Source organism: Mobula birostris, chromosome 13 (genome assembly GCF_030028105.1).
Source record: "Mobula birostris isolate sMobBir1 chromosome 13, sMobBir1.hap1, whole genome shotgun sequence".
Classification (NCBI taxonomy): Eukaryota; Metazoa; Chordata; class Chondrichthyes; order Myliobatiformes; family Myliobatidae; genus Mobula; species Mobula birostris.
In genome coordinates, this window is record NC_092382.1 from 7846541 (window position 1) to 7859218 (window position 12678).

General features: G+C 45.2%; 2 protein-coding genes across 3 annotated transcripts in view; one reads left to right on the plus strand and one right to left on the minus strand.

Moving 5' to 3' along the window:
- Window positions 1–1474, plus strand: part of LOC140208248 (NACHT, LRR and PYD domains-containing protein 3-like) — a 30720-nt gene extending 29246 nt beyond the window's left edge. The window contains exons 8-10 of the mRNA XM_072276787.1: window positions 18–188; window positions 344–511; window positions 686–1474. Of these exons, the coding sequence (XP_072132888.1) occupies window positions 18–188; window positions 344–511; window positions 686–773 (427 nt within the window). The 3' untranslated portion in view covers window positions 774–1474. The remainder of the gene's footprint in view (window positions 1–17; window positions 189–343; window positions 512–685) is intronic.
- LOC140208302 (uncharacterized) overlaps window positions 1–12678 on the minus strand; it is a 56065-nt gene that overhangs the window by 34717 nt on the left and 8670 nt on the right. The window contains exon 3 of one of the 2 annotated variants that reach the window (XR_011888717.1): window positions 6109–6567. The exons of the other annotated variant lie outside the window; for it this stretch is intronic. The gene's annotated coding sequence lies outside the window, so the exon portion shown is untranslated. Of the gene's footprint in view, window positions 1–6108; window positions 6568–12678 lie in introns of those variants that run through there. 2 annotated transcript variants of the gene reach the window in all.

Consider the following 12678-nt stretch of genomic DNA (forward strand, 5'->3'; position numbering starts at 1 on the left):
CTCTCTCTCATCTCTAGTCTAGAAAATGTCGGTCTCACAAATTCTGGTGCCGAGGATCTCGCTTCTATTCTCAGTACAAAGCCATCACTGACGGAGCTAAAACTGACTGATAATAAATTGGGAGATTCAGGAGTGAAATTGATATTTGCTTCTCTGTGGAATCTGGAGTGCAAAATACAGACACTGGAGTAAGTACCAGACTGTGGGAGATTGTGATTACCGTCACTGGGTGTCTGACAATGAACATTAATGTGATCAGTAATTGTGTTACTGATAAACACTGGGGATTTGTACCGTCTCCTGTCTCTCTGTGTCCTTCACCTTCACTCTCTCTCATCTCCAGGCTGGGGAAGGTCGGTCTCACAGATTCTGGTGCCGAGGATCTCCTCCCCGCTCTGAGTACAAACCTATCAGTGACAGGTCTGAGTCTGGTATCAAACTCGCTTACAGACGGATCTGTCCCCGCTCTCCACCGTCTCATGTTGACCCTCTCGAGTCTGGAGAGGATCTGGTGAGCATTTGTGTTTGATGTTGAATGTGATTAAAATATCATCGGATATGTGGATCCACGGGTTTTTTGGTAATATTTGTCTGTGAGTGTTGTTGAAATATTAACCCCAGCCCGCTGGTACTGACAATGTTGTGTAATCTCTTTATTTCATCTTTATTCTTCCATCTGTTTCAGGCTCTGGGAAAATCAGTTCAGTCAGACTGGGGAGAAGGAACTGAGATCTCTACAGGAAGACAGACCCGGACTGAAAGTGATCGTGTGAATATCTGAATGTGTGAACATCCCCGTCCGCGGGATGGGAACATTTTGGCCGATTTCCCGCCCTTCCCTTTCACGGCCGTGCTCCAGGCTTAATTCCCAACGCTTCTCACGGACCCTGCTTCTATGACGTCAGAGGCGAATTCACAATCACGTAATTCTGCCTTCTGTCCAGTGGCTGCCCGGGTGTGTGTTTCTCCAGAGGTACCTTGGGGGATTAGACAGGCAGGGAGAGCCCAGCGGTGTGGATACCGGGGTGTCCTGCTGACGGGCCACAATCCGAAATATCGACTGTACTCTTCTCCATGCCTGGCCTGCTTAATTCCTCCAGCATACTGTGTGTGTTGCTTGAATTTCCAGCATCTACAGATTTTCTCTTGTTTCTAAGGAAATTATTTTTCTCACATTGTTGACAACAGTACATTTAGCAATCTAGCAGATATAATGATGTTAATTTGACAAATACCTCGGTAGTCACCCTAGATCCCGAACACGACTCTGAAATGCGATTTTATAATCATCGGTTCCCTGACGCAGAGTGACTGTGAGAAACGGGACTGATTATTCAACCTGTCACTCGTTGTCGCTGGTAGTTAATTGTGTGTGACTAAATGACTTTGAGCAAGCGTATTTATTCCCACAAGTTATAAAGTCATACACTGTTTAATTTACATTTGTCATGATGAAATAAATAGGCTGAGTATCTTCCTGTCTTGGTGTTGGATTTGAGTCTTATTTCGGGATAAACTGCAACCTGGTTTTACCGGTGCCCCGTGCACTGCAACAGAGGGCCAGATCTCCACACGCTGAGCCAGTAACGTCTCAGCTCGTGGCTGAAGGAGGTCGGTCTCGCAAAGATACATGCCCAGGACTCCTCCCCCGCCCAACCGCTGCCAACCCAGCGCACTCCTCGCTCAACAGCCACCAAACGCCCTCTGCTCGTCGTCCCACCCCCGCGTTCTGCTCGCTACACCACTCCACACTTTCCTCGCCCCCCATCTCGCGCTCTCCTTGCACCCCAAACTCCAGCCCCGCACATTCTCCTCGCTTCTGCCCCTCCCTCGCGCCTCCGCCCCCGAACTCTCTCCAACCTATCCCCACGACACAGTCCATAGACCTCCATTTTTATATCATCCCTGTGCCTATCTAAGGGTATCTTATATGTTGCTAATGCATCTGTTCCAATCACCACTCTCGGCAGGGCAGTCCAGGCACCCGCCACTCTCTGTAAAAATAAGACACCCCCACTAAAACTTCCTTCACTCACCTAAAATTAGGTGCATATCTTAGCTCCTCTTAAAGGCCCTCAATGAATATGCTACTAGCACCACCCCAGGGGTCCACCATAGTCTGTGTTTAAAAAAAAACGATACCCTCCTTATCTCCTTTGGATTTACCCCATCTCACCTTAAATATATGCCCTCTGTCATTCGGTATTTCGACCCATGTAAAAGATGTTGTCTCTCTACTCTATGCATTCCTCTTGTAATCTTATTTTCACCCTCAGCCCGCTCCTCTCCCATGACGGGGCAATCGGGATTATACGCACCACTCCTCTGGAGTTTTACATAGCTCTCCATGCCAGAATATTTCATGTAATGTCGCAATCTCTTATCTTTTTAAGCAGCTTCATGAGCGGCACCCTGCCAAAGACCTTCTGAAAATCCAAGTAAACAATACCCATTTACTCCTTCGTCTACACTGCCTGTAATTTATTCAAAAAATACAACAGACGGCGAGCAATATTTCCTCTTCAGGAAACCAAACAGATTTTGTCCTATTGTATTGGGTGTCTCCAGGTACTTTGAAAACTCATCCTTAGTAAAGTAGTCCAATATTTTCCTTAAAACTGTAGTCAGGCAAGCTAGCCTATAATTTCCTGTTTTGTTTCTCTTCCTTCTTAAGGAGTGGAGTGATATTTGCACTTTTCCAGGTGGTCCGTGATTCCTTTGTCCCCCACCCATTAGCACCTCTGCAGCATCATATCCACTATTGACTCTCCTTTGCTCTTTACATATCTGAAATAAACACGTTTGCATCCTCGGACATATAAGGTGGAGGGGGGACGGTGAGGAGGGAGGGGTGCGCTGTGCGAAGACGCAGTGGTGTGGAAGGGGGAGAAGTAAGGAGGGGCGTCTATCTTAGAGAGGGGAGCTGAAGAATAAGGAAGCCCGGAAAGGGGGCGGCGAGCGCATCCCACAAATATTTCCTGCCTCCATCTCCTGCAGGAGCTGGGCAGTAACGGGGAAAAGCTAATCGCAAATCGGGGAATATTGATCTCATATTGGATATGACTAATCAGATTAGAAACTCAACTATTTGACATCCATCCCCTAAGGTCCCGAACAGGAGAAGAATAGGGAATGGAACCCCGTCCTCAAACACTGAGTGAAGCTCCGTCCCGACTATCCTGTCAAACACTACCAGTTCAGACACAACGTGATGCTCCCTTCACACAGTCCTGGGGTCAGACACTGAGTGAAGCTCCTTCCGCATCGGCACATAACACAGTTCTGAAGTGAGATAGTCTGAAACTCCCTCCGCACCGTCCTATCACATATTCTCGTGAAGACACAGGTGAAAACTCCTTGCATAACGTCCCGTTACACACTGCCATGTTCACACAGACTGAAGCTCCGTACATATCGTTCAATTATGCCCTCCCCGGCCCAAACACAGAAAACGTCTGAGAGTGAAATATATCAGCTATGTGTTTCGGTTGAAAAAGAATAGAGAAGAGACTCCGCCGTGTTCAGCATGGAATTGGGGCACAAAGAAACATTTCCCTCTTCCACTATGCCCCTCTCCCCTACACGCACACTAACACATACGAGATGAATATTTGGAGGGGAGATCACAGAGACGGGGAGAAAAGTAGAGGAGCGAGGAGGTCGCGCAGACGGGGAGAAGCGTAGGGGATGGAGGAAAGGAATTGGGGAGACAGAAAGTGGAGTAGAGACAGATGTAGAAGGGGGAAGAGAATTCACAGAAAGTAGGAGGGAGGAAGGGTATGCAGAGATTTGCACATCTCAGGAGCAAAGCGATTAACAATCCCATTGGACATCTAGCGTCGAGTAATAGCCCAGGATTAAATCGAAGATGGGAATAATTTTGCTACAGCAGACCCAGCCCGTTTCCGTCCACTCCAATCGTCTGCAATCCTAATGGAACGCCATCCCTTCGCTTTCACTGTCACGGACCGCACTCTCTACCAATGTCATGGTCCGGTCCATAAAGTCCGTATTCCGGTTCACGGTCCGGTCTATCGACCTTTGCTCCAGGTTTCCCTATCTACCCTGTTTCTGTTCTTGTTGAGCTAATTGAGGCAGCTGGTTCTCGTTGGGACTGGCTGCATAAATACCTTCAGAGACCAGGGCGTGGCTGCTGGATTGTTCTTGTCCTTACTCCTTGTATCCCTTCCTCTGCCTTCTGTTTCCTCGCCTGAAGCCCTGCCCTGCCTTGTCTTGCCGGTAACTCTCGCCTCGTCTCGCCTGCAGTTTTGTCCAGGAACCATCCTGTACCTAGCTCCCTTCATGTCCCTTGCCTCCGCCCAGGTAAGCCAGACCGTCTTGCCGTTACCGGGGGTTGGTTCTGTCCCTTCCAGTCCCTTGCCTCTGTCGGGTGATGATCCGCGCCCTGCCCAGGTGATCCGCGCCCTGCCCAGGTGGACCGCGCCCTGACCCGGAAGGGCCTGTCTCCAGCCTCCAGCCCAGCCTCGCTTCAAGTCTACTGCCTCCTGCCTCGCCTCAGGTCTCCTACGTCCAGCCTCCAGCCTCGTCTCAAGTCTCCTGCCTCCAGCCTCCAGCCACGCCTCGCCTCAAGTCTTCTGCCTCCAGCCTCGCCTCGCCTGAAGTCTCTTGCCTCCAGCCTCCAGCCTCGCCTCAAGTCTCAAGCCTTCAGCCTCGTCTCTTGCCTGGCCTCAAGCCTGAAGACTCCAGCCTCCTGCCTAGCCCCAAGCCTGAAGACTCCAGCCTCTAGCTTCTTGCCAAGCCAAGCCAAGCCAAGTCTCTAGTCTCTAGCCTCTTGCCAAGCCAAACCAAGTCTCTAGCCTCTTGCCAAGCCAAGTATTTAGCCTCTAGCCTCAAGCCTGAAGACTCCAGCCTCCTGCCTCCTGCCAAGTCTAGTCTCTAGCCTCAAGCCTGAAGATTCCAGCCTTGTCCTTGCCTAGCTCTGGGGTTCGAGCCAGAGGCAAGACCCAGGTACTGGGTCCTTGTCAAGTTTCTGGCTCGGAGTCCAAGCCCGGGCTCCTAACTCCCTTGTCCAGTCCTGTTCCGGGTTCCCGGTTTTCGTGTCCATGTCCTTGCCATCGCCCTGTATCCTAGTCCTGTCCCTAGTACTTCAGTGTCTGTGTCTTGCACTTGGGGCCGTCCCCAGCCACCGCCTTATGACAACCAAACCCCACCCATTTCCATTTATTCCCACTACCCGCACACTCAATGGGACCCCACCTTTTCATATTTACTCCAACCATCCGCACTCCCAATGAGACCGCAAGCCTTCTCAGGGCTGCGTTTATGGAATTTGACAAGACGCTGATGGGGTTATTTGTTAAAAAGGCTTCGGACACTGCAATCGGATATTGGGAATTTGATTGTTCTCTCTCAAGTCACTGGTAAGTGACCATCTAAACTCTCTCTACGTCACCCCCACAGAGTGTGATCCTACACCTCATTTTATCCCCAGTGTGGGCACAGAGTGATACTGTGGCACAGGTCAAACACAGTGGTGACTCCATCTACTTTATCCCACAGCCTTCCTACAGCTGCTCGATCAGAACCACAGAATAATCCAACAGTGGCCTCACTGACGTCTTGTACAGCTGTAGTGTGTCATCCCCAGAACTTAATTCTGTGTCCTGACCGATGAAGGCCAGCCTCGTACACCTGTTTCACCACCCGAGTTCTGCCTGAGCAACTATCACTGTTCTGTCTCAAACCACAAGGCCATAAGAGTTAGGAGCAGAATTCGGCCATTTGTCTCGAATCTGCTCAGTCATTAGATGATGGCTGATCCATTTCCCCCTCTGTCTCACTGTCTCTGCACCCCTCCGTCTCTCCTTTCATGCCCTGACTTGTCAAGAATATATCAACTTCCACTTTAAGTACACCCAGTGACTGGTGGCAGCAGCCAACGGTGTCAATGAACTTCACCATTTCATTATTCGCTGGCGAAATAAATCCTCACTTCCGTTCTAAATTGACATCCCCACATCCACTTTATCTTGACCTTTCAATATTAGACTTCCAACACTATATAGTGTCATGTGACCGGCAACAATGAATATAGAATTGAGTCAGGGTTTTATAAACAAACATAAACATTATTTAAACTCTGCTCAATAATAGAGAAAAGTATTCCAACGACTAAATTAACCGGAAGTTAACAGCTGTACAGAAACTCGGGAACAGTTCTTAAAAAAGTAAATTCCAAAACAGTTTTTAAAGTGGTAAATTCGAACGCAGTCTTAAAGTGGTAAATTCGAAAGTCCAGGTGATTTGCCCAGTCAATAAGGAGAGACTTCTCTGGAAACCGATTTCTTCGAAGATGTGAAGTTACTGCTGATTCTCCAAAGGATTCACGACGAAGGAAATAAAACGGCTTAAAGGAACTGACCTTTTTCTGGCAACTGGACACTGCACAAACTTCCCTGATCTTGCAGGAGTTATCTCAGATACAGGTCGCTTTTCTGAACGAATCCTCAATAAGGTCGATCCTTCATTAAACCGCGGAATGACTCCAACTTTATTCCGATCCTTCAGTTTCCCGTCCTTTAGTAAGGTCTTCACTCTCCAGTACTACTGTAAAGGTAGATCAAAAAATACACCAACAAAGGTAGCAGTGATTGGTGAAACTGCCGGCACAACGATGTAACTTTACAATAGAAATTAAAACTCCGTTTGAAAACGAAACTGCGTCATGAGACGAATATGCAGCATAACGGAGTAACTGACGATCTAAACTGAAAACTAACTGCATCACAACAGGGATCCCGTTATATACCTGGTGATAACATGTCATCACGTGACCTCACATCGGCGGGAAAATTACATCATCCCACCATCACAAGACCATTACATCATGGTCATGAGATACCCAATTACATCATGGTGATAAGACAGTCACAAGACACCCATGAGGTATGTAACACCTCCCTCCAGAAAGGGAAATGTTTGACTTATATGAACAGAATTTTAACATTAACTATTTACAAAAAAATACAAATGTATAACATTTACAACCTACACAATAGACACAGTATTATCATACAGCACCTTACAAACTAATATCCAGTAGGTGTGTTACAAATATTAAAATACCACTCCATAAAAAAATTACATTGTACATTCAACATCTAGATAGACAGTGAGCAATCACATTATCTTTGTCTTTAATATGAGTTATCAAAATATTATACTCCTATAAACATCAAACTCTGTTGCTGAATTGGAGTTTGATTTGTTTCCTTAACCACTTTACTTAACCAAGCCTGGACGATCAACATAACTAAGATAAGTCACCGTGGCATGACCAAATTCACTTACAGCTAAGTTAATAGTTCAGTTAGCTTTTCAAAGCTTTTCAAACTTTCTCAGTAATATGTGCTTTCCAATTATCATTTCCTGTAACTAAATCATCAATATCCAGTCTACAAACACATTCTTCGATTGTAACAACGGATGATGCAATCCGGGTCATATTATGATCGAGGAACGTGTCTGTAGACCGGATATTGAACTTTTTGCTGTTGGACTCCGCCATATTACACCGAGATACAACACTGGGCGTCACGGAAGGTTGTTCCTGCCTGTGGCCATCGAACTTTGCAGCCCCTCCCGTGAAGGGTCAGACACCCTGAGCCAACAGGCTGGTCCTGGACTTATTTCCATCTGGCATAGTTTGCATTTTGTTGTTTGATTGTTTGTGGATTTAGTACTGCTATACTTATGCTCTATTCTTGGTTGTGCGGCTGTAACGAAACCCCATTTCCCTCGGGATCAATAAAGTATATTTATCTATCTATCTAATGTAAGTATCTGTGTCTTTTAACCCCTGAATTACAGAGTTAATCATTCACTGGAAAGTACCTGGTGCATTCTTCATCCCAAAGGGAAGTCATCTAACCCTGATAAGGTTACAAATGCAGAAATCTCTCTACCTCTGTCCGTCAATGGAACACACCAATAACCTTTTAACAAATCAATCTTTGTATGGAACTTTGCTTGTCCAACTTTGTCTACACAATCATCTACCCTAGGGATTGGATACGATTCAGTTTCTGTCACAGCATTCACCTTCCTGTAATCTGTAAAAAATCTAATACTACTATCTGGCTTAGGTACCATAACATACGGTGAACTCCAATTCGAATTAGAAGGTCTAATAATAGTATTTTCTAACATATACTTAATTTCTTGTTCAAAAAGTTCAGATTTTCACCTGTTCATCCGATATGGATGTTGCTTTATGGGTTTTGTATCTCCAACATCTACAGCATGCGAAGCTACTGTGGTTCTTTTAGGAACGTCTGGAAATAAATCCCGATATTTAAAAATTAACTGCTTCATCCACTGTCTCTGCTCTGACAGTAAATGAGCTAATTTCTCATCAATATTTTCCAAAACTGTTGAGTTTGGTAATCTGGCAGAAATAATGTTTGGTTCAAAATGAGTTTCAGACGAAAGGAGTGTAGGAGGAGGAGAAGATAGCAGCGCGACGCTGCGCGCACGGCCTCTCCGGTGAGTGATATTTGTAATCTGTCAAGCAAGGGACAGTGCACAATTCTGATTTGATGGAGACGGACGAGAGAGTACGGAGGAACATCTGGAAAACTTCTGAAATGCCCGCTTCGCTGCCGCTGCTACTGTGTGGTAACTGGAATCTCCGGCGCTCAAGGCCCCGAAATCCTCGGCTTTGCTTGTTTCAGCGGCCAGGGAGAGGTCGAAGGCGCATGGCAGAGGATGGCGCTCGGGAGGCTGTATCGGAGGGGCTGGTCGGAGGCTCGAAGGTTTCGGATGGACGGACTCGGGGTCGGCTGTGTCCTGCTGCTTCCAAGGCATCGGCAAGTTGTCGGTGCCTTGGAGGTTTATGGCAGAGAGTTTCTCCCTTTTGCCTCCTGCTATCAGGGATTCAGGAGTCGATCGGGACTTGAAACTTTTTTTACCATGCCAATAATCTGTTCATCAAATTATGGTATTGCTTTGCACTGCTGTAACTATATGTTAAAATTATGTGGTTCTGTCAGTATTAGTCTTTGGTTTGTCCTGTTTTCTGTGATATCGCTATGGAGGAACATTGTATCATTCCTTAATGCATGCATGCATTTCTAAATGACAATAAAAGACGACTGAGTGTTCTCATAATCTATAAAAAAATACAGACCAGAAAACTTAAGTGAGAGGCTAACTCAGAAAAATGAATCATCACTATGGAAGAAAAGATTAACCAGTGGAATGAGTATGACCCTCCATGGGAGACATCCCAACGATCTGAGCAGAGCAGATGTTGACAAGGAAGCATTGAGCACCTGACTGAGAGTTGGAGACCTCTTCCCTGAAATGGGGTGTTCCTTGCAGAAATACAGGACAAGATGGTCAACAATAAAAAAAATCAAAAATACATACAATACAAACAAACATCCTGCCGATGCTTATGGCCCTTGTGGCTAAAGGGATCAGGGGGTATGGAGGGAAGGCTGGTACAGGGTTCTGAGTTGGATGATCAGCCATGATCATACTGAATGGCGGTGCAGGCTCGAAGGGCCGAATGGCCTACTCCTGCACCTATTTTCTATGTTTATGTTTCTACAAGGCAATAAATGCAGAAAATGCCAAGAAAAAACAGACACAATCCAACACATTCCAGAATCCTGCAGCAGTATAACTCAATTTAATTACTTATGCAGGTACAATCAAGCAGCAAATATCATTCACCAAAATCTTGTTTTAAAATAGAAACACATGAATGACCACCGTAACTTCATTAAGGCAACATAAATTCAAACCTGATCCAGTTAGGGACAGAATCTCAATTTATATGATAATCAATACATTATTTCAGATAGGACAATCTGTAATAACCATCCAGGTATAATATTACTGGATAAACAAGCAGGAACAATTCCCTCAATAGATAAAACCATTCCCAACACACACATGTTCCTCGACTGGTGGAGCACCTCACCACAGGCATTGTTTGTGTCAGTCAGACAAACTAATTATTTTCTCTGCCAATTAGCTTCCAAATGTTGCTACTTTGTCATCCGTTGCCACGCCCCGCTGCTGATTCCTTTCTCCTCATCATATGTTCTTACCCCAACCATCCTCCAGAGCCCCAAACTCTGCCCTGTGCAGACCTGCCTCTGGTTTCTGACCCTGCTCCGTTGAACATCTAACTAATGGTTTCCCATTCTGTTTTCAGTCTTCAGAGGCCAGTGGTGTTTTCTAACAACACTTTAGAAGCAGAGAAAAATGACCCATAATGTGCAAATGAGCCCAGAATAAGGAGGTTAACTCCCAATGTCATTCTTCCTCAGCCCAGAGATTTCAAGGGTGAAGAACATGTCAGATAGAACTGCAGCCAGCTCGACTTTTTCAGTCTGCAGAGAATTCAAGGAAAACCTCTTCACCCACAGAGTGGTGACTATTTCGAACCCATCGCACAGCGAGAGCAAGAAGGGAACAACAGGGGAGGATTTAAAGGGACTGTTGTGGAACAGAATCACTGGCAGTGTCCAGCCGGCCTGAGTTGACTCTCTACTATACACAAGTTGTGTTATAAATTCACTAAGTATTGGAGACAGAGTTTAAAATAGAACTGATTTATTTGTCTCAGATCCAAAATAATAAACTCCTGTCCCATTAAAGCAGAATATGCAACAGAAGAAACTCCTCCCATGCCCAGTGACCAGGGTGCAGACTGGGTGTGGTGAGCAACAGCGATAATTGCAGAGTTCAACACCGACTGTCACTCTCGAAATTGCATTCAGCAACGGTGATGGACAAATACCCAGCAAGCAGCTTATTGAAACTTGCTCCCCAGTGTGAACCCGGTAGTGTGTCACAAATAACATGCTGTAAGGTTTCACTGCTAATGTAATGGCTTCTTTGTAATGTTTCACTGCTGAGGTGATGGTTTCTCTGTAGCAGTAATGTTTATGTTACGACTGGAGATAACAGGGTTTTGGAATGCAGGGCTATCCAATGGGAGAAATGTTGTTCTTTCTTCTGAGTCTGGAAGAGAGATTTTTGCGGTCTTTTGACGGGGAGAGATGAGAAGACGCAAATAGAGAGAGTGGGCCCTTTTTCTTTATTTTTTGTTTCTTTAATAACCCTATAGTCAAAGTAAGAATTATAAAGCTCAATCATTTAATCGCCTATTGTGCACTGTTTGTTATTTCAGGGTACTGGTTTTTAACAGGGGACACATCACGCAGCATCCACCCAAACGAGATTTCTTAAGCTTGGCCGGGTTGTGGGTCTATCACCCCCCATATTAAGCTGCCAGCCAAATCGAGAGTTACATAAGGTTAGGTGACTGAGTGAATGGCTTCCCACATTCACAGCAGGTGAACGACCTCTGAACAGTCTGAACTCAATAATGGTTGATCTGGCTGAGAAAATCTCTTCCTAAAGTCTGAGCAGGAGATTGGCCACTACCCAGTGTGAACTTGGGGATAAACAGAGAGTAAGAGGTGGGGAGTTTCTTAAATCCATCTATTTTAATGCTAGGAGCATTGTAAGAAAGGTGGATGAGCTTAGAGCATGGATTGATACCTGGAAATATGGTGCTGTAGCTATTAGTGAAACATGGTTGCAGGAGGGGTGTGATTGGCAACTAAATATTACTGGATTTCGTTGCTTCAGGTGTGATAGAATCGGAGGGGCAAGAGGGGGAGGTGTTGCATTGCTTGTCAGAGAAAATAGTACAGCAGTGCTTTGGCAGGATAGATTAGAGGGCTCATCTAGAGAGGCTATTTGGGTGGAATTGAAGAATGGGAAAGGTGTAGTAACACTTACAGGGATGTATTATAGACCACCTAATGGGGAGCAAGAATTGGAGGAGCAAATTTGTAAGGAGTTAGCAGATATTTGTAGTAAGCACAAGGTTGTGATAGTGGGAGATTTTAATTTTCCACACATAGACTGGGAAGCCCATTCTGTAAAAGGGGTGGATGGTTTGGAGTTTGGAAAATGTGTGTAGGATAGTTCTTTGCAGCAATACATAGAGGTACCAACTAGAGAAGGGGCAGTGTTGGCTCTCCTGTTAGGAAATGAGATAGGTCAGGTGACGGAGGTATGTGTTGGAGAGCACTTCGGGTCCAGTGATCACAATGCCATTAGTTTCAACATGATTATGGAGAAGGATAGGATTGGACCCAGGGTTGAGATTTTTGATTACAGAAAGGCTAACTTTGAGGAGATGCAAAAGGATTTAGAAGGAGTGGATTGGGACAATTTGTTTTATAGGAAGGATGTAATAGAGAAATGGAGGTAATTTAAAGGTGAAATTATAGTGTACAGGATCTTTATGTTCCTGTTAGGTTGAAAGGAAAGGTTAAAAGCTTGGGAGAGCCATGGTTTTCAAGGGATATTGGAAACCTGGTTCGGAAAAAGAGAGAGACCTACAATAAATATAGGCAGCATGGAGTAAATGAGGTGCTTGAGCAATATAAAGAATGTAAAAAAGAATCTTAAGAAAGAAATTAGAAAAGCTAAAAGAAGATGTGAGGTTGCTTTGGCAAGTAAGGTGAAAATAAATCCAAAGGATTTCTACAGTTATATTAATAGAAAAATGATAGTGAGGGATAAAATTGGTCCCTTAGAGAATCTGAGTGGACAGCTATGTGCGGAGCCAAAAGAGATGGGGGAGATTTTGAACAATTTCTTTTCTTCGGTATTCACTAAGAAGGA